Raw genomic sequence first — 27,079 nt, 5'->3', positions numbered from 1 at the left:
ATGGATACAAATAATTGAGAAAGATAAATAAAAGGCATATGTATTGCATTTTCTGTAGTTTTACTTCCCACTTAATCTCTGTATTAAACTTGCTTTGGAGGCAGATTTTAAAATGAGTTTTAATAACCAGCAGTCGTTTCCCTAAGTGAAGTTACTCAGTCAGTGTAAGTTAATTTTAGGAATCATCGTCAGAATTAGGAATCAATATGTTCTGTAGAAAATAAATACAAGTGTTCTATGTATAGCCTGTAAATGTTTATACAGTTCTCAATCTAATATTTACATTCCCTAGACCTCTTTGGAGGTGAATGAGTATTTTGTAAGGCCCCCCTCCCCAAGTTTTCTTATTTAAAAAAAACAACAAAAAACAGTTAATCAATTTAGTATTCAGGCAATTTGCTTTTGCCTGAATATTGACCAAAAACTTCATCTTGGGTCCAAAGTGCAATGGGAATACTGTAATCTAATTTAAATAGTTACAAACAATAAAAAGATGATTTTGTACCTTTGTGTTCACACAAAAGGGGCCACAGAACACTCAGCGCCACTTTGGGACTGCTCTGTGGTGTCCCCACCAGGTTTGCTAACAGCTAGTGGTGCTGCCTTGCAAGTTACATCCTTTCTGAGCTTCTGGCTACAGCCTTAGGTATCTGGCTTAGCTGATGTCTAAGGTCGCTTTCAGTTACTTCCCCTTGGGGTGCACGGGGTCCTGGCTCATCTAAATCTGGTCGGAGCTGCTTTGGGGTCTCTCGCATAGCTCTCACTTCCACTGCTCCAGCCTGCTAATGCCATTTGTCACCTCCATCTCCATTATCTCTAAATTTTGAAGTCATTTGCTCTGATTCTGGAAGCCAGGGTGACTGTGTCCTTCCATCGGTGTCCACCTGGCAGGAGTGCAGGAAATAGGCTTAGGATGCTGTTTCTTGAGGGCCTGCCATGGTGCAGGGCCTGGGTCTCTCACACAGAGCAGCTTAGAGCCAGACACTGGGGGTAAGACAAGCAACACTGAACCAAAACAAGGAGACACATAGCCTGAAGGCCCCTAGGGTTCGATGCTTTGTGTTCTAGTTCAACCATTTAAATTCTCTCTGAGCCCCCTCTTTTTTTAAAAAGCATTATTTAATTATTATTCAATTTGACTAGAGAGACAAAGGGAGAATGGGAAAGCAAGTTGCTAGATCTGGGACTTGAACTATGGTCCATCATGTGGGAGTCTAGCACCTTAACCACCATACCACCTGTTGGTCCCTGAGCCCCCACTTTTTAAAAACACGTGCCCAGCAGACTTTCTTTAAGGATAGATAATGTACATAAAACAGTGGTTCTCTGGGGCCAGCAGGTGGTGTAGTGGGTCCAGAATGCAGAGCATTGTGTACTCAGGGCTATCATTTGGCCCCTATTTTCAATAACTGGAAAAAGGTACCTTTTTTTTTTTTTTTAATTGCCAGAGGGTGTGCACTTGTGCTTGCACATGTGCACGAGAAAACCACCCTCAATGTGATGCGGTCTTGCCGCAATCATTTTTCCTCTATTTCTCCATTCCGTCAGAATTTTGGGCACACAAACATTTGCCCAGCATGTTTTTTAAGCACTGAAACAGGACTTGAACTACAGTTAGCTATGTGGGAATTGGCTCCCCATGTGCGGGGCTTAACTACTGTGTTATGGGCTCAGTAAAAAATACTCTTACAAATATGTAAGTCTTCAAAACTCTGTGTGTGTGTGTGTGTGTGTGTGTGTGTGTGTGTGTTGTGTGTATATAGGTGTAAATTCACATGAGAAGAACTAGAATGATACAATCAAAATGGTTGTTCCAGGAGAGAGACATGAAATGAAGGAAGAATGTTTCTAAAAAAATCTGATGCGTTTCAATGTTGCTTGAGTTTTTAAAAATTAATGAACATATGGGGACCAGAAGATGCTGAAATGGTTGTGGCTATACTCAATGTAGTCTACCATGGGTGCCTTAAACTCATGCTGAGCCAGTGTACGTGTGTGCCCTAAATCCCAAGATGAGAATGGAGGAGAAGGGATTGCAGAGTGGCTATCCCCCCGCGGGTGATTTTTTGCTTTTCGTGTCTCTGTCTCTTTATGTCTCTCTATTGAGTGCATGTGCCCTATAGCAGAAATCTTTCTAAAAAAAAAAGTTAATGAACATATATAACTGCATTATTTATAAAAATAAAAATGCTTTTTTTTTTTTAGGTTGTGCTATAGGGCTCATGCACTTGTGAGAGAGAGAGAGAGAGAGAGAGAGAGAGAGAGAGAGAGAGAGAGAGAGAGAGAGAGAGAGAGAGAGAGAGAGAGAGAGAGAGAGAGAGAGAGAGAGAGAGAGAGAGAGAGAGAGAGAGAGAGAGAGAGAGAGAGAGAGAGAGAGAGAGAGAGAGAGAGAGAGAGAGAGAGAGAGAGAGAGAGAGAGAGAGAGAAATCACCCTTCAGGGAGGATGGCTATGCCACAATCCCTTCTCTACTCTCTTGGGATTTGGGGCATGCACATGTATGTATGCACATTCTTGAACTGGGACTCAAACTACGCAGCCAACTACGTGGGAGCCAGGACCCTAACCTCCATGCCTCTTGCTGGCTTTAAAAATACTTTCTAAAAGAAGAGATGTTCAGGCCAGCAGGTGGCATGGTGGTTAAGGGCGCTGGACTCCCACATGGCCTACCGTGGTTGGAGTCCTAGACCTGGGGGTTTGCTTTCTTACCCCCAACTCCCTCAGTCTATCCCTCTCTTATAAATAAATAAGTCAATAAGGTTAAATTAAAAAAAAAAAAAGAAGAGACATTTGTAGTATGTGGGTTGGCTGGGGAGAAGGCAGAGGTGAGGTTGCTTCCTTAATCAGCTATTTTCTGTCATGTTTTACAGTGGGTCCCATACAGCGGTGAGATTCACTCAGCCTGCTCTCAGCGTTAAGGAGCAGGACAAGCAGTCAGACTTAGCCAGATGGGATTGAGGCAAGAAAAAAAGGGCAAATCTCATCATGAAGCCAGAGAAAAGATGGGATAGGTTGGAATTAGGTAAGATTCTTATTGAGCATTGTTAAGGATGAGCCTTAGGGGGCCAAGGAAAAGCTTTGATAAAAACTTTAGTCTCCCTCACTCACCAATTGTTCCAGTAAATAATAGACAATGCTCTGATAATTTTTTTTCATTAAGCAATTGGCTTCATCTAAAGGTACTTTTACAAAAACCCAAGATTGCTTTAATAGGACAGATGACAAATGATTTCCCACCTGTGGTTTTAGTTCATGCCAGCCTTGCCTAGCTTTGCCTAGTTTTATTCTGTGAACAGAAAGGAGGCTGGAATTCTGAAAAGTTGCTTTAGCCAAATCCCTGTGAACAAAAGAGGCCTTGTTCAGGGTTATGCACATCAGCCTTTAGAAGTGTTTAATTCATCAGCTCGAATCTCTGCTTTTCAAGTTCTTGCTCTCCCTAACATTGTGTTTCTGTGTCTGCGGAGGGGCAGGTCTTACATAGGCAAGCACTGGTAGTTCACCTCGCTTTGAATGAGGCCTTGCCTGGGTATTGGTTATACTAGTAACTTCAGCCTGGGCAGGACCAGGCCCTGGTGGTCTTAAATGGACACCTGCAATGAGGCAAGTTTTGTTACTGTGTGACTTATTCCTGACCACATGGACACTGTTAAAATTCTTTTTTTTTTTTTTAAAATAATTATTTCATTGGGAACCAGCAGTTAGTGTAATGGCTATGTCGCTGGACTCCCACGTAGTCGACCGCGGTTCGGTTCCCGGACCCGGTGGCTTAAAACTCATGCTGGGCGCTTGCGTGTGCGTGCCCAAGATCCAGAGAGGAGAATGGAGGAGAAGGGATTGCGGTGTGACCATCTCCCCCGGGGGTGATTTCTCGCTTTCTGTCTCTCTGTCTCTGTCTCTGGTGAGCGCACGCACCCTGTAGCAAAAAAAAAAAAAATCTTCTCCAAAAAAAAAAATTATTTTATTTAACTTTATTTTTTTAATTTGACCAGAGAGAGAGAGAGAGAGAGAGAGACAGAGACAGAGAGAGAGATAGGAAGACAGAGAGAGAAACAGAGAGAGAGAGACAGAGAAAGTAAGTGAGAAAACAAGCCACCAGGTTCAGGACTTGAACCACAGTTGGCCATGTGAGAGTTTAGCGCCTTTAAGCACCATGCCACCTGTTGGCCCCTGACACTGCTATACTTCCAACATTTCCATGGATGGGTCACCCACTCTACTAGAATGATATGGACAGGAAATCCATGAATTAGGAAAGAGAGCTTCCGTTCTGTTAGTTGCTACCTCACCTGCAACTGAAATTTCCTGAACGGTGAAGCCTTGACTGGTTTGGATTTTGGCTCAACAGTGGTGAGGCTGGGAGCATACACACCAGTTCTGAGACGTGCTCCCTGATGGTAGACTCATTTCCCCTAGAGACAGCAAGTAACTTGGAGCCTCGAAAGGTGCCGTTTGGAAAAGCCACTGTTTTAGTATGCTAACTGACATTCTAGCCCCTTTGAAGACCTGTGGGAAATTTCGGGAGGCCAGGGGGTTTCCAGCTCCCTGTGGGGGGAGGTTGTATGCCGTATGTGTTGTCCCTTAATGCTGGGCAACCGGTGGCATTATGCTACCAGCGTGAGCGTGTGGCTGCCGTTTTCTTCATTTTTGTCTCACTCTGTTTGCCTTGACAGGGCAATTTGGTTTTGATGCGGTGCCAGGAATCTTCTGACAATGAGTTACTGGAACTTGGAAAAAAGGAGCTGTGTGCAGTACCGCCGGCATTTTCTGGTGGACAACAGCGTGTTTCACGGTGAGCTGTCTGTTCTATCTGTGTAGGGAGTCTTTTGTGTTGTCCCTGACAGCACTTTTATTCTATCACTCTAGATGCAAATACAGTATAATTGGTGGTTGAACCAAGACTTTTAGTTAACTTGTTTATGGATAATTACCCAAGAAACTCCATGGACAGCAGTGTGCCCCATCTCAACGATAGTTCTGGTGTCATCACTTTCTACCTTATAGGGTAGGTCCTATCAGAGCCTTCCTCGTCTACACTCCAGTAACAGCCCTTTCTGAGGTCTGTGGTTATTTGGGGGTATACCTGAGGTAAGTGTTCACTTAAATTTCACAGGTCATCAATCAGTGCTCAGCCAGGTGTGTGCCTTCTGAAATCAGATGTTGGAGGGTGCTGATGGCCACCTGATCTAGATACTTAGTGAAAAGATATCTACTCCCTTTTTTTTTTTTTTTTTGAGAGATTTTCACTGTAGGGCGCATGCGCTCGCCAGACAGACAGAGAGAGACATAGAGACAGAAAGCGAGAAATCACCCCCCAGGGGGGATGGTCATGCCGCAATCCCTTCTCCTCCATTCTCCTCTCAGGATCTTGGGCACGCACGCACACGCGCCCGGCGTGAGTTTCAAACCACCGGGTCCGGGACACGAACCGCGGTCGACTACGTGGGAGTCCAGAGACATAGCCATTATGCTAACTGCTGGTTCCCAAGATATCTACTCCCTTTTAATTCTGTCCTTTGGGACTGTAAGACTTACCTGAATGTCAGGCCACATGTAAAAACAGCACTGAGTAGTTTATTTAACCATCACTGTCAGGAGGGATCACTGCAGCTGTGAATCAGAGAGTAATCAATATTAGTCATTTTCCTGGCAACCTAAGACAAATTGCCTTTACCCTGCTGCATGTGTGTTTTGTGGTATACATTCAGGGATAAGCTCCGTCAGTCCTGCTATCAGGGTACCCTTGAGTGAGGCTGACTTAAGAGTCGAAGATTTATGTGGCGCCAGAAGTGTTGGAGTAATCTCCCTCGGAAAGCTGTGGCATTGTGGAGGGAAGGGAAAGTTTATGGAGTGCTATTAACAGAATCCTATAAGCTGCTTTCAGTTATCTGAGGTGGATTTTCCCCCCTCAATTTGATGACAGACGTAATTGTTTTGGTTGCTTCAAAATTATTTTGAAGATAATGAACTTAGGTTGCGAAGCACTTTCGAGTTCACAGTGTTTTTCATTCATGATACCACTATGAGAAGTGACTAGATACAGGGCATCTTCATTTCTTTCCTTCTTATATTTGGAGAGATTTTCACTGTAGGGCGCATGCGCTCGCCAGACAGACAGAGAGAGACATAGAGACAGAAAGCGAGAAATCACCCCCCAGGGGGGATGGTCATGCCGCAATCCCTTCTCCTCCATTCTCCTCTCAGGATCTTGGGCACGCACGCACACGCGCCCGGCGTGAGTTTCAAACCACCGGGTCCGGGACACGAACCGCGGTCGACTACGTGGGAGTCCAGAGACATAGCCATTATGCTAACTGCTGGTTCCCAAGATATCTACTCCCTTTTAATTCTGTCCTTTGGGACTGTAAGACTTACCTGAATGTCAGGCCACATGTAAAAACAGCACTGAGTAGTTTATTTAACCATCACTGTCAGGAGGGATCACTGCAGCTGTGAATCAGAGAGTAATCAATATTAGTCATTTTCCTGGCAACCTAAGACAAATTGCCTTTACCCTGCTGCATGTGTGTTTTGTGGTATACATTCAGGGATAAGCTCCGTCAGTCCTGCTATCAGGGTACCCTTGAGTGAGGCTGACTTAAGAGTCGAAGATTTATGTGGCGCCAGAAGTGTTGGAGTAATCTCCCTCGGAAAGCTGTGGCATTGTGGAGGGAAGGGAAAGTTTATGGAGTGCTATTAACAGAATCCTATAAGCTGCTTTCAGTTATCTGAGGTGGATTTTCCCCCCTCAATTTGATGACAGACGTAATTGTTTTGGTTGCTTCAAAATTATTTTGAAGATAATGAACTTAGGTTGCGAAGCACTTTCGAGTTCACAGTGTTTTTCATTCATGATACCACTATGAGAAGTGACTAGATACAGGGCATCTTCATTTCTTTCCTTCTTATATTTGCCAGAGGGCATGTACATTCACCAGAGAAAGACAGAGAGAGGGAGAAAGCACCTCCCATGGAACATGGGAAGGTGACTTTATTTCATTATTATTTTTAAATTTTTGGCCAGAGAGAGAGAGAGACCAGGGGTCGGGGGAGAAGTGAGAAAACACTCTGCATGGCTGATGGTCATGCCACAATCTCTTCTCTTCCGTCTATCGTCTTTTGGGATTTTGGGCAAGCCTGTACACAGACCTGGCATGTTTTTCAGGACACTAAGTCCAGGACTTGCACTGCACAGTTGGCCATGCGGGATCCAGCCACCTTAACCACCAAGCCACAGGTAGTCCAGGTGACTTCATTTTAACAGGTGATGAAAACCAATACAATGAGCACCCACCTCAGTGTAGCTAATTATTAGCCAGGTCAGAGTAAAAGTTCCTGCCTCCCTCTTTCTTGACATAGCAGTGTTTGAAGTTCCCCTAGCAGAAGAGACGTTGTGTCCTGGGGACTAGCAGTTAGGGTAATGGCTATGTCGCTGGACTCCCATGTAGTCGACTGCGGTTCGAGTCCCGGACCTGGTGGCTTAAACTCACGCCGGGCGCATATGCATGCATGCCCAAGATCCTGAGAGGAGAATGGAGGAGAAGGGATTGCAGCGTGGCCATCACACTGGGGGGGGATTTCTATATTTCTGTCTCTCTATCTCTCTCTGTCTTTCTGGTGAGTGCACGTGCCCTGTAGTAAAAAAAAAAAAACAAAACTCTCCAGAAAAAGAAAAAGAAAAAAGAGACATGGTATCCTCAACTTCATGCTGAGCACTGGGGTTCTACTTTGTTTTTTTCCTCTGAACTTCATCCCAGGTCCTGGTCACTACTTCATCTCTCACGCAGGTTTGCTCCATAATATGTGTATATGTGTGTGTGTGTGTGTGTATTTAAAAAAATAATTATTTATTTAATTCCACTTGTTATTATTTTTAAAATTTGACCAGAGAGAGAGAAAGAGAGAGAGAGAGAGAGAGAGATAGAGAAATGGTAAGAGGGTAAGTGAGAAAGCAAGCGGCCAGATCCAGGACTTGAACTGCGGTCAGCCATGTGGGAGTCCAGCACCTTAACCACCACACTACTTGCTGGCTCTTATGGTTTCTTTTTTAGCTTATGATTTCAAAAGAGAGAGAGAGAGAGAGAGAGAGAGAACACCTCCAACAGAGTCTTTATGCTGCAGTCTACCTTTAGTCTCAGCCAGACTGGATCATGAGCACATGTTCTGGACGTGCTCAGGGGGATCCCAGGACACAAACTCACAACTTTTCCCACACAGGTCCAGTTGCATTACCATTGTGCTGCCACCTGCCCCTGCTTTTATGGTGTTTTCTGTTACAACTTTATTTGTATTGAAAAGAATGTATACGATAGGGCCAGTCTTGTAGTGCAGTGGCTAAGTGCTGTGCATAGGGACCCAGATCCCACATGACTCACTGCAATTCTAGTCCTCGTCCTACTGGCTTGAAAAACACACTGAGGGTGCGAGCATATGTGCTCGAAATCCTGATGAGATGGAGAAATGGAGAGAAAAGAATTGTGGCATGACTGCACCCCATTGGGGAGTGTTTACTCTCTTTCTGTAGCAAGGGCTTGTTCCCTCTTCTAATTAAAAAAAAAATCCTTAAAAAATACATAAGAGAATTCAAGAATCAAAGGAGTTGGAAGAACTAGCTTTATATTGTGTTTCCATGCTTTGTTTTATGAGTTTTTGAAAAAGTTTAGATTTAAATATCTTAAGTAATTATTTTCATGTTTTAGGATGCCTATATGTAGAGATCTCAAAGTCTATAATATGATAAGCAATTTTTTTTATGTGTTTTTATAGTTATGTTATCAATGAGTATATTACTATATTACAGATACTTATACTATGGGCTTGATGAACATTGTTGAGTCCGTTTGATGTCGAAATTGCAAAGTAGCGATCTGAAATTCGAACACTGATCTGCCTGTTTTCAAAACTGTACCATTTCTTTTCTTCCAAGCTTCCATCTCCATTTTAATAAAGAAAGTAACATTCTGAGAGGTTTCCTTTTAACAGTATTCATTTTGTTATCAACTAACAGTGTATGGCATTGAATAAGTCATGTAATCCTTCAGGAACTCAGTTTTCTCCTCTGTGAAATGAACATGCTGGTCTCGATTTTTGAGGTTCTTTCTAGTTTTAATCTTGAAGATTCCACTGAAGTATTTCTGAGAAATACAATTACAGTTGGCTTTCTGTGTCTGCGGGTTTAGCATCCATGAATTCAACCAATTGCTGATCAAAGATATTCAGGGAAAAAATCCCAGGCCCAGCCATGGTGGTGCTATAGTAGCATACCACTCTCCAGTGCTGGAGGCCATGTGGAAGACCGAGATTCAGTTCCCAGGTTGACTTGTACACAGTGGGTACATGTACACGTGCCTCTTGATCTTGGCTGACTGAAAAAAGCTGGATTGGGAGGATCATGGTGTGAGACCTGTTGAGGGTGCTCATCTTTCTCTCTCTCTCTCTCCCTATGACTTTTTTTTATGAAAGAAGAACACTTGAAAAACAAAACAAAACAATAGCATAACAAAAGAAACAATAATTAGAGTGAAGCTACAACTCTTAGAATGGGAGAATATATTTGCAAACTCTCCCTTGGCTAAGGAACTGATAATGAGAATATACAGGGAACTCAAGTAGCTTACCTGAAAAAAAAAATCAATCCAATTAAAAAATGGGAAAATGAGCTGAACAACTTTCCAAAGAAGATATATGAACAGCCAAAAAGCATATGAAATAATAATGCTCAATATCTCTTATTATAAGGGAGATGCAAATAAAAATTGTGATGAGAGGACCAGCAGTTGGCATAATGGTTATGGTGCTGGACTCTCACTAAGTCAACTGTGGTTCAAGTCCTGGAGCTGGCAGTGTAAAACTCTTGCCAGGCACGTGTGTGTGCATGCCCAAAATCCCAAGAGGAGAATGGAGGAGAAGTGATTGTAGCATGGCCATCCCCCCTGGGGGCTGATTTCTTGCTTTTTGTCTCTCTGTGTCTCTCCAGCAAGCACCCCATAGGAAAAATCTCTCTCAAAAACAAAAAATAAAAAACAAAAAATAAAAAACAAAAAATAAAACCCACAAAGAGATACCACCTAACCCTAGTCAGAATGGCTAAGATTTAAACATAAAGAATGACAAGTGCTGGCAAGGCTGTGGTGAAAACAGAACTCTCCTACACTGTTGGTGGGAATGTAAATTAGTATAGTCACTGTACGTCTTGGTGTTTCCTCAAAGACGTACAAATAGAACTTCCATATGATCCAGCAAGTTCACCCCTGGATATCTACCCGAAGGATAGGAATACACTTATTTGGAAAAACACTTTCACATCCATGTTTATTACAGTTTTATTCACAATTGCTAAGACATTGAATCAACCCAAATATCTAAGAACAGATAAATGGATTGAAAAAGTGTGGCACGTGTACACCATACAATGCTACTCAGCCATGTAAAAAAAAAAAAAAAAGCAATGAGACGCTAGTATTTGATAGAATATGAACTAATATGGAGGATTTAATGCCAAGTGAAGAAAGTCAGACTGAAAGAGAGGCATCGTGTGTCCCCACTTAATATATACTGAGTATAGGCACTCTAGTAGAAATGGAAAGACTGGAGGTATAAAAGCACAGAAAGCAACTGTGGATACCAGAGATAGTGTGGGAAGAGGGTGGGAAATAGGGAGTGGTGGGAGAGAGGGAATCAAGGGGGGAAGAAAAAGCAAAACATTCTATGGACACAAAAATGGAAAATTATCTGTTGATGACAATGTGTATAGTACTATCCTTGACTGGACTAACATATAGTGTATTCATGCTAGGAAAATTCATTTTCTTTTTTTTAAAAAAGAAATATTTTATTTATTTATTATTATTATTTCATATGAGTTTTGCCAGAGAAAGAGTGAGAGGGAAAGTGAGAAAGCAAGCCACCAGGTCCAGGACTTGAACCGTGATCGGCCATGTGGGAATTCCAGCACCCTAACCACCATGCCACCTGCTGGCCCAGAAAATTCATTTTCTATGTTGTAAAGACATACAGTGATTGAATGTAAAATAAAAAGAAAAAATTAAAAAAAATAATATTAAAAACAATACAATATAACAACTACTTACATGCATTTACATTGTATTAGATATTATAAGTAATCTGGAAATGATTGAACAACTACTTACATGCATTTACATTGTATTAGATATTATAAGTAATCTGGAAATGATTGAAAGTACAAAGGAAGATGTATATAGGTTGTATGCAAATATACCACAGATATCTAGGAACAACTGTATTTTATTTTTTTGTAAGCTACCTTTCACTAAACACAAGATACACAAGAGGGCACTATAATACTTAAAATACGAACTGGTTATTTTGTGCACTCAAGAATTACTCTTTTGGAGGAATTTAGAGATATTAAATCCTCTCAAGATTAAAAGGATCAAAGGCAATTAGAATTAGAATTAGATTTATTTATAATACAACAATAGCTATAAGTATTTCTTATAATGTAAAGTATCATTTTGTATTTCCATGCCTAGGATATATTATAACTTAGGAAAAAAAGATCCCCTCTGTTTTCTCTCTACTTCTGCAGAAAATTAATATTTGTTAAGACAGGAGAATATTGGGCCAACAGGCGGTGTAGTGGTTGAGGTGCTGGACTCTTACAAGTCTGACTGTGACTCAGTTCCTGGACCTGGTTACTTGAAATCATGCAGGGCATGTGTGTGTGCATGAATAGAGTCCCAGGAGGAGAATGGAGGAGAAGGGATTATAGTGTGGCCATCCTCCCAAGGGGTGATTCCTCACTTTCCCTCTCTCTGTTTCACTATTTCTCTCTCTCTCTCTCTCTGGTGAGCACATGAACCCTATGGCAAAAAAAAACAAAAAACAAAAAAAAACACCAAAACTCAAAAAACAAAAAACAACAAAAAAACAAAAACAAACTTATTTAATGTAAGGGGAAATTTTTTTAGAGAATTATTTTATTTATCTTTATTTATTTTAATTTGACCAGAGAGGGAAAGAAAGAGAAGGGAAAATGAGAAAGCAAGTTGCCAGGTCTGGAACTCAAACCGTGGTTGGTGGGAGTCCAGGGCCCTTAACAACTACGCCACCTGCTGGGCCCAATTTAAGGGGAAGTTTTGTGAAATCTTGGTATAATTTTAGCCAAGGGAGCTCTAGTGCTGATGTCTTTGTAGGGGATTTCAGAACATTTCTGAAGGAAGGGAGAAGAAAGGACGAATGGAGGCAGAGATGTCAGATTTCTTTTGGAGAGGCTTCTGTGCTGACAGGTGAGCAGTCTGGCTATGCTTTTGCTTCTTAACTTGGCTTCTCCTTGCTCTGTTTATTTTTTATTATTTTAAAGATTTTATTCATTTTATATTTTATTTATTATCATTATTCTTCAGTTTTGACCAGAGAGAGACAGACAGAGAGAAAGGGAGAGTGAGAAAGTAAGCCACCAGGTTTGGGACTTGAACCATGGTCAGCCGTGTGGGAGTCCAGTGCCTCAACCACCATGCCACCTGCTAGCTCCTCCTTGCTCTGTTGATTATTCTTTTTATATAGCCAAGTCAAGCATATGAAAACAAGGCACAACCTCTTCCATTATTAACAGAAATAATAAAAAAAAATCATTTCCCCTGCATGTGATAAACTTGAGGAATATGTAGTCTTGGACAGGCAAGGCTTTGCGAGCCAGATTCTTTACATATAGACTTAAGCAGTGTTTCCTGGAGAAAAGAGTTACATTAAAATGAGGACACAGGACTGAAATGGTCAATAAAAGTGAAAACAAAAATGTAATATTTGTATAGTTTCACAGTTCATAAAACACATTCAAAGCTTCATTTTCTGATTAAAGAAGCGATATACTTTCATTGGAAACAATTTAGACTATTATCCACAATCCCAAAACACAGAGAAAGAGACTATTTTTAAAAAATAATTATTTTATTTTATTTATGCATTCACTTATTTTAATTTGACCAGAAAGAGGCAGAGAGGGAGAGAGGGAAAGTGAGAAAGCAAGCCACCAGGTCCAGGACTTGAAGCATGGTTGGCCATGTGGGAGCATCCAGTGCCTTAACCACCACGCCACCTGCTGGTCCCTGAGAAAGAGACTATTAAACCCACTGTGAACAGTCTGCCTCTGTCCAGTCCTTCAGCTGCTGTCTCCCCTTCACATCATTCTGATGTGGTAGTGGGGACCTGAAAGGGTTGGGAATAGCGTCTGCTGCCAATGGAAATGAGCTGGTTGGTTGACTTTGTTCTGGGTTCAGTGATAAGAGGAGGCATCCTGTTAGAAATGAAGAACTTTTGCTTTTCTTCTGTATTGTGCCCAGATTTTTAGGGAACTTGTTATGTACAAAGGGATCTTAAGCCATCCAAGAAGTCAAGCCTCTCTTTGACTTGTATTCTCTTATAGATTTGTAATAGGGAAAAAAAGTTGGGCAGATAATCTATTTTGGATTAATGGTTAGTATGTTTGTGAATTACTCTTTTTAAAGTTTATTTTATTTCTTTCTCTTATGAGAGCAAAAGAAGGCGAGAGAATATGTGTGCAAGAGAGAAAGAGACACTCTTGACAGGGTTTATCATGCCCTGATCCTTCCTGCAGCTTCCTACTCAGCCAATGTAACGAGTGCAAGTGGGTGCACCAAGAATGTTTACATTGACCTGGAATCCAGACCTGGGCCTCCTGTGTGGCTTCAGGGTCATGCAGTCTTCCTTACTGCCTACATCGCCACAGCTCAACCTTTTTGTGAATTATTCTGATTTGAAAACTGTCCACACCTACCTAGCTGTTCCTTTTGGTTAGAGCAAAGTGTAGTATTTTTTCCAACCTGGGATACAGTCTTGATTCATTTTTTTTTTTTTTTTGGAGAGGTTTTTGCTATAGGGCGCGTTCGCTCGCCAGACAGGCAGAGAGAGACATAGAGACAGAAAGCGAGAAATCACCCCCCCAGGGGGGATGGTCACGCTGCAATCTCTTCTCCTCCATTCTCCTCTCGGGATCTTGGGCACACACGCACACGCGCCCGGCGTGAGTTTTAAGCCACTGGGTCCAGGACACGAACCGCAGTCGACTACGTGGGAGTCCAGCGACATAGCCGTTAACGCTAACTGCTGGTCCCCCAGTCTTGATTCTTAAACCAATAATCAATGTATTTGCAACTACCATGTAAATTTCTCACGCACATAAGCATTTCTAAGCATCTGAGCTTCTTAATAGAGTATACTTTGGAGATAACTGTGTTTTCACATGCTGCTAGTTATAATCATGAGACCAGAAAATATAATTAGTTGCCTTTTTGTTATGGTTTCATCTCAACTTCTTATATTTATCCAACTTCTGAAACTCGTTTCTGTTGCTATTGTGTTGCTATAGGAATATTTGTGACTGTCATCACAAATCTGGACTAGAAAACATTTTGTACTGAATTGCGATGTTCTCTTATTGTCTAAAGACACAATTGAGGGTAGTTCTTTTATTAAATATTTATATAGTGTGTCTTTTCAAAAAGTTTCCTTACATGTACTTTTACTTTGCCTCATACTACCTTCTAATGAAATGAATTAATTAAAATTAATTTAGTTAAATAATTACCCTTTTTTCCAAATTACGTTTTAGTTTAATTTATTATTATTATTATTACTTTTAGAGGTTTTTACTGTAGGACGTGTGTACTCGCTGGAGAGAAAGAGAGAGACACTGAGAGTGAAAGTGAGAAATCAGCCCCAGGGGGGATGACCATGGTGCCATCCCTGCTCCTCCATTCTCCTCCTGGGATCTTGGGCACGCACGTGCACACACTTTGTGTGATTTTCAGGCCACCAGGTCTGGGACTGGGAGTGTAGTAGGTCATGTGGGAGTCCAGTGGTGTGAGCATCACCTCACCTGCTGTCCCCATTATTATATTTAAATTTGCTGTAGTGCACATGTGCTCACCAGAGAGAGACAGAGAAAGAGAGAAAGAAGGTGAGAAAGCAAGCTACCAGGTCTAGGACTCAAACCACAGTTCGTCATGTATGAGTCCAGCACCTTAACCACCATGCCACCTGCTGGCCCTAAATGAATTACTTTTTAATCCAGCCTCTCCTTTCTGGCCAGAATCCTGGTTGATGATGTGAAGGCAGAATCTTGACTGTTAGTTTGTAATGAGAAGTCGGCTAGAATGGGATTCTGAAGACTACTTCTAATCTTAGTTTTACTCTTTCTTTCTTTCTCTCTTTCTTTCTTTCTTTCTTTCTTTCTTTCTTTCTTTCTTTCTTTCTTTCTTTCCTTCCTTCCTTCCTTCCTTCCTTCCTTCCTTCCTTCCTTCCTTCCTTCCTTCTTTCTTTCTTTCTTTCTTTCTTTCTTTCTTTCTTTTTTTTTTTTTTTTAGAGGTTTTTGCTCTAGGGCACATGTGCTCGCCAGACAGACAGAGAGAGACAGAAAGATAGAAAGCGAGAAATCACCCCCCCAGGGGGGATGGCCACACCGCAGTCCCTTCTCCTCCATTCTCCTCTCGGGATCTTGGGCACGCACACACACGCGCCCCGCGTAAGTTTTAAGCCACCGGGTCCGGGACGCGAACCACGGTTGACTACATGGGAGTCCAGCGACATAGCCATTACGCTAACTGCTGGTCCCAGTTTTACTATTAATTTCTGAAGCCTCATGTTACTCCTCAGAACCTCACTTTCTCTGCCTTTAGACGAAGGGTTGTGCCAGATTTCAAAGTTCCCTTCTAGCAGCAATGTTCGAGGGCTCTGTGTAGTCAGACATCAGGATGGAAGTAGGAGGTGTGGAGGTGTCCTACAGGTCAGGAAAATGGAAATGAAAGGCTAGGGAGACCGTGACGATGAGGGGGTAAAATCCTGGTTTTTAAAGTTTATTTATTCTGAGAGAGAGAGAGAGAGAAAGAGAGAGAGAGAGAGGGGAGGGAGGGAGAGAGGGAGAGAGAAAGAGGAGGGAGAGAGGGAGAGAGGCACCCCTAACAAGATCTTCATGCTGTGATCCATTTCCAACCTCTGCCAGCCCAGATCATGCATGTAATACAGGGTGGTCTCCGTCAATGAACATGGGACCTTCCCATGTGGGTTCAGTACTGCAGGGTAGCATGTTACCTGTGTGCAATCCCAGCTACCCTAATATTTCTTTTTAGGGGATCAGCAGGTGGCGTGGTGGTTAAGGCTCTGGACACTCTCACATGGCCGACTACAATTCGAGTCTCAAAACTGGTGGCTTGTTTTCTCACTTTCCCTCTCTCTCTCTTTGTGTGTCTCTCTGGTCAAATTAAAAAAAAAATGAATAAATAAGTAATTCTTTGAAAAAACGATTCTTTTTTGACTATAAACTTTTTTCCCCTAAAGAATGATTTATTTATTTAATTCCATTTGTTATTGTTATGTCTTTAATTTGACCAGACAGAGACAGTGAGAGAGAAAACCAGAAAGCAAGCTGCCAGGTTCACGATTTGAATCGCGGTCGGCCATGTGGGAGTCCAGCGCCTTTATCCACCATGCCACCTGGCGGCCCCTCCCCCACCAAAGGATTATTTATTTATTTAATTCCATTTGTTATTGTTATTTTTAAAAATTTGACCAGACAGAGACAGTGAGAAAGAGAAAAAGGGAAAGCAACTCTAAACTTTGAAGGAGGGGTAATGCTGGCTAAAAGCAACCCTTCTCCTTAGGGAGAGCAGCAGGTGTGTACGTGTGCATGTGCGTGCGTGAATGTGGGTAGAGGTGGTCGTGTGTTCCTCTCAGCTGTGGGCAGAGCCATAGCTAGGACTGAGACACAAGCCTTCAGGGCAGACGTGATCATATTCAGAAAAGATGGTGAAGTTTCCCCTTCCTAAAGCTCCAGCCTCACTAGCAGAGAGAAGAATGCCAGATCCTGACTGCATAATGAAATTAGACAGAGTGAATTAGGGCGCCAGTTAATTTGGGCCAGTTTATTAGCGCAGTAGGGCGTTGGCAGCCTGCCTTCATTTGAGGTTTGGGGGCATTACTAGGTTTCATGTTAGAGTGGCATTTCCTGAGTCAAAGCCTAGCTTTTGTGACTTTATAAGCATCCTCTTCTCTGTCCAGAAAATTCTAGTGCATGTAGAGCTTTTATTTTTTGGTTTTTATTGGCCAGAGAGCACATGTACTTGTTGGAGAGAGACAGAAAGACAGTGAGAAAAAGTGAGAAACCACTCCCCATGAGGATGGACACACTTTAATCCTTTTTCCAGGTCTGGACTTGAACCACACAGTTGGCCCTGTGGGATCCAGCAACCCTAACTCCCAAGCCACTGGCTAGACCAGGATTTACATTAATGCAATGGTAGATAAGATTTATGTGAGTCAGGGGACCAGCAGTTAGTGTAATGGCTATGTCGCTGGACTCCCATGTAGTTGACAGCGGTTGGAGGCCCAGACCTGGTGGCTTAAAACTCACACTGGACGTGTGTGCGTGTGTGCCCAAAATCTAGAGAGGAGAATGGAAGAGAAGGGACTGTGGTGTGGCCATCCCCCCTGGGGGGGGATTTCTCGCTTTCTGTCTCTCTCTGTCTGGAGAGCGCACGCGCTCTATAGCAAAAACCTCTCAAAAAAAAATCAATAAATAAAAAAGGAGAACCAATGAGATTTATGTGAGTTGGGGCCAGCTGTTGGCATAATGTCAATGTCGCTGGACTCCCATGTGGTCGACTGCGGTTCGAGTCCAGGACTCAGAGGCTTAAACTCATGCCGGGCGCGTGTGCGTGTGTACCTGAGATCCCAAGAGCAGAATGGAGGAGAAGAGATTGCAGTGTGGCCATCCCCCCTGGGGGGTGATTTCTCGCTTTCTTTCTGTCTCTCTCTGTTTTTCTGGTGAGTGCATGCGCCCTATAGCAAAAACTTCTCCAAAATAAAACAAAACAAAAAAGATTTTTGTGAGTCTCATTAAGATGAAAAATATTATCTTTAGGCCCACTGCAGTGGTTTGCATGGCTAAGGTGCTTCTGCTTGGAGGCTAGGACCACGTGGGAGGCCTGGGTTCAGTTCACAGCCCAGCCTAGACGTGCTGGTCACAGTGGTGAGTCCTTGTAGTCGTAAGTAACAGGGCAGGAAGATTACAATATGGCGAGAGCTTGTCAAAAGAAAAAAAAAATCTCCTCTCATTAAAATAAATAAATAAATAAATAGATAAATAAATAAATAAAAAGAGTACTATGTTTAGGCTCTTGGAGAAGGAGGGAAATATTTTCAAAAATTTTCAAAGACAAGGCTTTTCTTGCATCTGAGAATATGCAGATGACTGTCGGTTATGTGTGCTCTCTGGAGAGAAAGAGTGAGAGAAGGAAAGTGAGAAATTGTGGCATGATTTTCATGCCGCCAGGTCAGGTACTTGAACTATGGAGTAGGCCATGTGGGATCCAGCTGCCTTAACGGCCATGCTGCCCCATCCTGGCCCTTTCATTTGTTGTCATGTTTCTGCAGGTGGAGCTCTGTGGCCTGCCGTGGGCAGTGGGAGGTGGGCTTGGCTGTTCTTCCAGATGACTGACTGCTGTCTGGTCTCACACCATTGTGTAGAGCTGTAAGGTCTCACTTTAAGAAACGTCTGAGGCATTCTTGTGCAACTCCTCCCTCAGAGTACCTTCTCTGCCATCCCAGGCACCATATTCTACATATAACAGGGCTCAGGTAACATGGTTCTGAACGGAGGGACTCCCACCGCCTTGGTGAACGCCTCCAGAGACACGCCAGGCAGCTCCCTGTCCACTATCATTTCGGATAAGAGTGACCTCCTTTCCTAAAAGTACTGTGTTCTTTGTCATTGAACCTTGATTTTTGCAAAGTTGCATAGCTGCATTGATCAGAACCAAGCACTGGTCTAGACTTAAAAAAAAAAAAATCTATGCTGAATGTTCCCAGCTTCTAGTCCTCATCAGGAATGGATTTCAAGGACGAGTTCTTGCCGAGTACTGAACCATCATGATCTCTCTGACCTGCCATCTGTGTCGAGGTCATTCAATTCCTGAAGCAGTGGAAGGGATGATGACAAGGTCCCTGTAGAGTGCCCAGCAAAATGCCAAAGCGAAGACCTGGATAGGTGGGAAGCCAGGTGGGGAAGCAGCAGCAATGCTCATTCTTAGCTTTAGCTTCGTCTGAAACAAGCCGATTGCTGATAAGTGAGATCTTTGACTGGCCTTTCCATTAGAATCTTAAATTCTTTCTCCTAAACCCATGGCCACTGGGAGGCCAGCCAAGCAGAAAGGCTCTTTGATGGTTTTATTCCTTCGAGAACACCAAGTTTCTAATTACTCAATTAGAAAGAAGAAATAATGTGTCTAATAAACAGCCAACTTTTCCTTCAGACTTGTGCAGAGTCCTCACGTTGTAAGAGGTTACTTATGAGAATTAGTTCCCCTTAGACCTGTGTTACAGATTTAAGTCTTTGTTCTTTAAGCTGCATTTACATAATTATAATTAATTTTCCTCTGCTCTCTCATTTTCCCAATTGTCTTTCCCACTCTGTGCCTAATATATGCACAGAGATTGATGGGAGGGAATGTCTTTTCACTAGTAGAGTCGGGGTTTAGCAGGGCAACATAATCATTTAATTTAGTTATACAAAAGATGCAGATTTGTTTCTTGGGCCATAGTAATAATCATCAGTGATTGCATCTGTAATCACAATAACCTCTTATCTCCCATCTCTCAAAACAAAGGTGAGAAACTGCAGTGTGTTTTTTCACACTGTGTAAATGAGAAGTCACCCCATAGGCCTCTGACATGTTTTATATTTTCTTAGGGTTTATTTCTTTCAGCAGATATGTTTGGGATTATTCCAAGTAAACTGTTGGTTTCAAAGGCATATTCAGATTTAGTTTTTGGAAAGGTTTTTGCTTTAGGGTGTGTGCGCTAGCCAGAAAGACAGAGAGAGACAGAGAGACAGAAAGCAAAAAATCACCCCCCAGGAGCGATGGCCACGCCACAATTCATTCTCCTCCATTCTCCTCTTGGGATCTTGGGTACACATGCACACGCGCCCGGCATGAGTTTAAGCCACAGGGTCTGAGACTCGAACCGTAGTCAACTACATGGGAGTTTAACAACATAGCCATTACACCAACTGCTGGTCCCCATATTCAGATTTTTAATTTAAAGCCCAATTCCTAGTGTGAAGTGTTTTCACCTACTCCCACGCTTCAGCTGCCGTGTTTGTGTCATTAAGCCCAACACGGTGGTCCTGGCTGAGACCTGCCCTCTGAGCCTCATACCCAGATTTTCACCCTCCTACCTGATGGCCTCACAGATGCCCTCCAGGTCCTCAGACTGAGCAAGCCCAGAGCAAAACGTCCTCCTCCCCCTGGTCCCATCTGCCTTGCCAGCTTTATCTCACTCTTGCCTGTGCCCCCAGCTGCACTGGCCTTTGTAATTCCTACACCCCAAACTCACCCCCTCTTCACTGGGCCAACTGGCAGCTCATCCTTCCAATTTCAGAGGTCTCCTCTGCAGGGAATTCTCTTCTGACTTCCCAGACCAGGTTGGGCCCTGCTTTATGCCTTTCATCGCCTTGCATCACTCGTTACTGTCACTGCTAGAACAAAGCAGCTAGTTGTGTGATAACTAGTTTACTTTCTGTCCCCTCACTCCACGTTCTAGGAGAGCAGAGATTATTTTAACTTTCTTTTTTCTCCAGGTCATAGTTCAATGCTTCAATGCTTTGCAGAGAGTTGATGCTCAAAAAAAAAAAAAAAAAACCAAAAACCAAACCAAAACAAAACAAAAACCACTGCTGAATAAATTGCTTCATTTTATTCAGTTGGGGAGATAAGAGCCGTCCAGTGTTTCATTATTTTTGTTCTTTTTGTTGAGTCTGGTTTTTAATCTTTATTCTGTGGAGTGTGTGGCTTCCCTGACTACAAACCCTCTTTTTCTCTTCATGCAGGCTTTTGCCTTGGAGAACCCAGAAAAGAATAACCTTTGACCATTCCTCCCTGGGATTGAGGGACAAAAAAAAAAAAAAAAGGTTTTTTTTAAAGAGGGTCCCTTTTGCTGAGAATCCAAATGTACCTCAAGAAGATTATTACAAATACATAACACCTCCAAATAGACAAACTCATTTCTTTAAAAGATTTTCTTGGGCTTTTTGAATTAATTTAATAACATTTGCAGACTTTCCATTTCGGTTATACATCCGTTTATTTTATTGAACTCTGAAACTGAGGGTTTCTTTCTTTAAAATAGCACGACTAGTAAAATCTAATTGCAGTATTTTGCATGCTATTAAAATTCTCTGTTGCTTATGTCTGAAAAATCTTCAGTCGCAGAAGTGAGTGTTACCTGTAGAGCAATTTTCACTACAGACCTGCCTCAAAACAAAAGCATCCGTTTTCTCAGTAAGAGAGAAGGAAAGGTTCAGATTTCTGGTTTCATGAGGAGAATAATTAAACAGCACAGACTTCTTTAAAAGTTAAGAAGCACTTTTATTTTGGCTTTACAAATAAGAAAACTGGCTAATGCACAGGCCTCTTATCTAACAGTCTTGAGCAATATGACAATTTAATTCTGATTTACCTGTGGAAAAACTAGCCTGGGAAGTGAACACTTACATTGCTAGGAAAAACAGAACCTGTGAAAACGTTTTTGTCCAGTTTTGTTTTGCCCATGTTCGTCTCTTGGTCAGAATGTGTGACTGATGCGTGAGTGTTCTCAGAAGGTCTGCTATTTTAAAATAGAGGGTGATGGATTATGCCCAATTAACAGAAAGAGGAGTGAACATGTTTATTATTTAGTGCCCTACTTTTACTCGTTGCCAAATTGAACGTCAATGCATACCCACGAATGACCATTCTTTGAAATTGTGCCAATATCAGAATTTCATAGTGGTTGTGGTTGGGAGGTAAGCAGAAATGAATCATCTCGTGTGGAGACTTGTAATTAATTAATGCATTCAGCTGATGGATCCCAGCCTCGATTGCACGTTGAAATCACCCAAGGATGTTAAAAACCAAAAAACAAAAAACACTATTGCCTGGGTTCTACACAGAGATTCTGATTTTATTGGTCTGGGGCATGACCAGGTCATGGGGGACATTTTGGAACTTCCCAGGTGATGCCAGTGAGCAGCTGATTAGATTTTGGTGTGTTGAAAACCCAAGCCCTACGGTGACCAATACATATTATCTCAATAGAACCATTGAATTAATGAACTTGATAATGGTTATTTTCTGTGGTGATAGTATTTATTTATTTATTTAAGAATTACTTTATTTAACTTTCCTTCCTGCCTTCTTTCTTTCTTTCTTTTAGTTTGAACAGAGAGGGACAGAGCAAGAGAGGGAGGGTAAGTGAGAAAGCAAGCTGCCAGGTCCAGGACTTGAACCACAGTTGGTGATGTGGGAATCCAGCACCCTTAACCACCATACCAACTGCTGGCCCTAGTATTTAGTTACTTAGCTATAAGGCTTGTATACTTACTGGAGAGATAAGAGGAGGGGACTGAGAATTCAACCCCCAGAGGGGATGGCCATGCCAAATCCCTTCGCCTCTATTTTCCTGTGGGAATTTTGGGCACGTGCACACATAAACCCAGTGATAATCTACCTCTTAAAAAATGTTTATTCATGATAGAGCGCCCACGCACATGTGTAAGAGGGAGAGAAAGGGGGGAGCATCCTCCGACAATGTCTCGTCACTCTGATGCCCTCTTTTCCTGGCCCCCTAGTTCCTCAGGATCCTGGTTACATGAGCGCACACCCAGCATTCCCTCAAACTAGCCTGGGTCTATGTGTTTTCCAGCCCTGCAATTCAGTTTGCTACATATTGTGCCACCAGGCTGGGCTGCAGATTTTGAATTTATGGATGAATAAAATGCTTTGCATACTTGGCACTATTCTAGGTTAAATAGAAAACACATGTATTGAGCACTTTTTACTGTCAGGCAGTTTGCTGGGTACTTTTATTCCATTTGTTATTATTATTTTTTTTAAAGAATTATTTTATTTAACTTTATTTATTATTTTAACTTGACTAGAGAGGGACAGAGCAAGAGTGAGAGAGCAAGAGGGAGAAAGTGAGAAAGCAGGCTGCCGGTCTGGGACTCGAACCACGGTTGGCTATGTGGGAGTCTAGTGCCCTTAACTACCATTCCACCTGCCGGCCCCATTTGTTTGTTTTGCTTTTGCTATAGGGCACATGATCTTGCAAGAGAGAGAGAGAGAGAGAGAGAGAAAGTGAAGAATGACCCAATAGAGGGGATAACCACTCCACAACACCTTCTCCTCCTTTCTCTTCTTGGAATTTGGGCACGTATGCACATGTGCCCAGCATGATTCTCAAGCTGCTGGGTCTGGAACCGGGGCTGCGAAGTTGACCGACCATATGAGACACAGCCCCTTAGCCTCCATGCCACCCCTGGCCCTCCATTTGTTCTTTTAAAACATCATAAATGTACCAATTAAATGATCAGAGTAGACACTCCCAAGTAACATGACCCAAATAAAGAAATAGAACATTCACCAGTACCTCAGAAATCTCCTTCTGGCCCATATTCTACCTCCTCTGCCCTCCCTACTGGCAATCATTATCCCGGATGGCCTATTTTTCCTGAATCTTGAAGGTATGAGGAACGGGGGCATCAAATAAGAGGGATATGCATGCAATCGGTGTGTTGGAATATAGATGAAGCAGGAAAATATAACAGAGTCATCTATGCTTAGAATTTTGTATATGCTGTTTTTCTTTAAAACCTTTATTTTTTCTGATGACAGCAGTGTAGACTCACTGTGGAAAAGTGTGGAAGAGATGAGGGCAGGGAAAAATAAAGTGTAATCTCAGTGTGTGTTTTAGTTCTGTACTTTCTTAAAATAATTTAAAAACTAATGACTAGGTAGTGACTATGTTATAAATTCAAATCTGCCAGGGTGCTTCTTAAATAATAATGAGGAGGAGAACACTCAGTTGGAAAAGTGCTTGCACATCAATGTTTATTGCAGCATTATTCATGATTGCCAAAACATGGAACAAATCTAAATGTCCACAAACTGATGAATGGATTGGAAAAGTGTGGCATATATACTCGATGGAATACTACTCAGCCATAAAAAATAGCAAGACCCTGGCATTTGATAGAAGGTGTTCAGATATGGAGGATCTGTTGCTGAGTGAAGTAAGCGAGGCTATGAAAGAAAGATATTATATGTATTCGCTTAATATATACCGACTATCCACACTCTATGGTAGAGAGCGAAATATTGGAGGACATAAAAGCAGTGAAAATACTTAACAAGAATAAGACAGTGTGGAATGGGGGGGTGAAGAGAAGAGGATAGAGAAAGATAGCAAGAGAACAAATAGAGAGGCATGACATTAGTGGGACACAGATATGGCTTATTACCTGTTGATGATGACATGGATAGTATTCTCAACTGGATTGGTCTGAGAAGTATTTCATGATGGGTAAAGTCTTTTTACAAGCAAAATGAGAAATAGTGATTGACTGTTTAAAAAATAATTGGAATAATAATAATAATGATCGGGAAAAACAATGAAAAGATATTGAATGATGAAGCGGGGAGATTAATGTCTCTGTACTGACTGACATGCATGGCATTCCCTTTTGAAAAAGCAATGTAATACACTGTAAAGTTATATGCAATCCAATGTAATATAAACAAGATTATGATGATAATAAATAAAAAGAAAAAAAATATAATGAGGAGGGCCAGCAGGTTATATGAAGGTTAAAGCTGCTGGATCTCACACTGCTGACTCTGTAGTTTGAGTCTTGGACCTGGAGGCTTGAAAATAATGCCAGATGCGTGTGCATGCATGCCAAAATCCTGAGAAGGGAATGGAGGAGAAGGGACTGTGGCGTGGTCATCTGCTCTCTCAAGCAAGTGCACATGCCCTATAGAAAATTTAAAAACAAAACAAAACTGACAGCAAAGCAAATGATGGTTGGGCTTTAACCAAGCGCAGCTGAGGTATCTGGGGCACAGTTCTCAGATGCCTCTACTCATCCCTTGTACATATGGCTATTTTTAGATGACTCTGATGCCCTGGGAAGGGCGAGACTCATTGGATTCAAGTTGTTGATTGACTAAAATATTGACTTGATTAGAAAGCTAAATCAAGTATTAGTTTACTGATTTAATATGCCATATAAACTATTTGAGAGAGAGAAAGAGAAAGAGAGAGAGAGAGAGAGAGAGAGAGAGAGAGAGAGAGAGAGAGAGAGAGAACAGTACCCCCATAGGGTCCCAATGCTGTGATTTCCTCCCTGGATCATGGGCACGCGTGAGCCTGGTATACCCAGGTTGGTGTCTGCTCCGGAACAAGGAGTTTTCCATGTGGGATTGGCTCTCAGAGCATTGTGTTTTTACCACTGTGCCACCATCTGGCCCCTGGAAACCTTGATTTTTTTTATAAAGACAATTTGTAGAGGGGTGGGGGACAAGTGATAATGCTCACTTTTATATAGTTATGTTTTTCTTTCCTAACAGATGTATTTCATATTCCTTTTAATATTATCCTTTCTTAGTCCCCTTAAAACGATTTGTCTTCTGTTTATAGACAGCATATCCATTTATCATACAAAGGCATGCCTTTGAGCAGTAACTGACCTCACAATGTTACTCATGCTCTCCTGAGAGGAAATAGAAATACTTGGGGAAGGTTCTTAACAACAAAGAATGTGGTAGTAGTATTTTGTTCTGACTAATTCGTAATGAGGACTATACAATTACAGTGAGATAATTTGGTATTATTTTTCTAAATTACTTATTTAATTTTATTAATTATCATGATTAATTTGCTAGAGAGTAATGTGTGCACATAAGAGTGAGAGAGACAAAGAGACAGAGAAAGAGAGAAAGCAAGTTGCAAGGTCCAGGACTCAAACTGCAGTCGGCCATGTGGCAGTCCAGTGCTTTAACCACCATGCCACCTGCTGGCCCATAATTTATTATTTTTTAAGGTTTATTTATTTCCTTTATTAGAGAGAGAAAGACTGGCACTCTCAACAGGGTCCTTCCCATCCTTCCAGTTATCTGCACATGCGTGTTACCAGTTAACTTGGGAACCTAATTCCAATCTTCCATATGGCTTCCAGCACTGAAGAACTACACTGTTTTTCGGGAACCAGCAGTTAGCGTAATGGCTATGTCGCTGGACTCCCATGTAGTCGACCACGGTTCGAGTCCCGGACCCGGTGGCTTAAAACTCACGCCGGGTGCATGTGCGTGCGTGCCCAAGATCCCGAGAGGAGAATGTAGGAGAAGGGATTGCGGCGTGACCATCCTCCTTGGGGGGTGATTTCTCGCTTTCTGTCTCTATGTCTCTCTCTGTCTGTCTGGCGAGCGCATGCGCCCTATAGCAAAACACCTCTCCAACAAAAAACACAAAAGAATTGCACTGTTTTTCTACCACCATGAGTAAAACTACAACAGTTAATTTAAAAACTGGTATAAAAATAAATATAAAAATCCCAGAATTGGGAGAACAATGCTCTTTTTGGGGGAACATAAGTTGCAACCTTCAATATTATTAGAATTTTGATCGCTTATGTTTTGGAAAAGTAAAGAGTACCCAAACACCTGGAGAACCACGTACACTTTACCGTGGAAGGCAAGCTATTTCAGCCCTGTAGGTATCTAGCCTACCTCCATCATACTCCACGTGAGAAAAATGTCTCTCAATATCCCTATGACATTCCCAGAACATTCAGAGTTGCAGGAGAAATCTTGTCTTTTCAAATCATACTCATTTTGCATGATACTTTCTTTCTTACATGTAACATCTTACCGGGGACATAAAGAAGGACTTGGGGCTGATGTTTAGATAACTAAATTTGATTCTCGTCTAGAGGAATTGGTGGACTCTATATTTAATATTCATGGGATACCATTAAGAAATGTTAGGATTGAGGCCGAATCAAGGTTGTCATTGGAACTGGTGATATTAGTCCCTTTTCCAGCCTTAACTCTTTTATATATTTCAATAAGATGAAATTCATAGAGGTAAAAAGTTTGCTACAAGTCATGTGGTTACATTATGGTGTTCAAATCTGGATTCTCAGTATGATTTCCCACTATTGTGACACAATGATGTGTTTCACAGTTTTTTTTTTTTTTTTTTTTTTTCCT

At 42.0% G+C, this 27,079-nt stretch overlaps 1 protein-coding gene across 1 annotated transcript in view; it reads left to right on the top strand.

The window, feature by feature from the left end:
- Nucleotides 1–27,079, top strand: part of PLCH1 (phospholipase C eta 1) — a 236,993-nt gene that overhangs the window by 24,049 nt on the left and 185,865 nt on the right. Inside the window, exon 2 of the mRNA XM_027772378.1 lies at nt 4,670–4,788. Within this exon, the coding sequence (XP_027628179.1) occupies nt 4,710–4,788 (79 nt within the window). The 5' untranslated portion in view covers nt 4,670–4,709. The remainder of the gene's footprint in view (nt 1–4,669; nt 4,789–27,079) is intronic.

The sequence above is a fragment of the Tupaia chinensis genome, unplaced genomic scaffold, assembly GCF_000334495.1.
Source record: "Tupaia chinensis unplaced genomic scaffold, TupChi_1.0 Scaffold000272_1, whole genome shotgun sequence".
NCBI lineage: Eukaryota > Metazoa > Chordata > Mammalia > Scandentia > Tupaiidae > Tupaia > Tupaia belangeri.
This window is presented reverse-complemented; position numbering and strand designations above follow the sequence as displayed.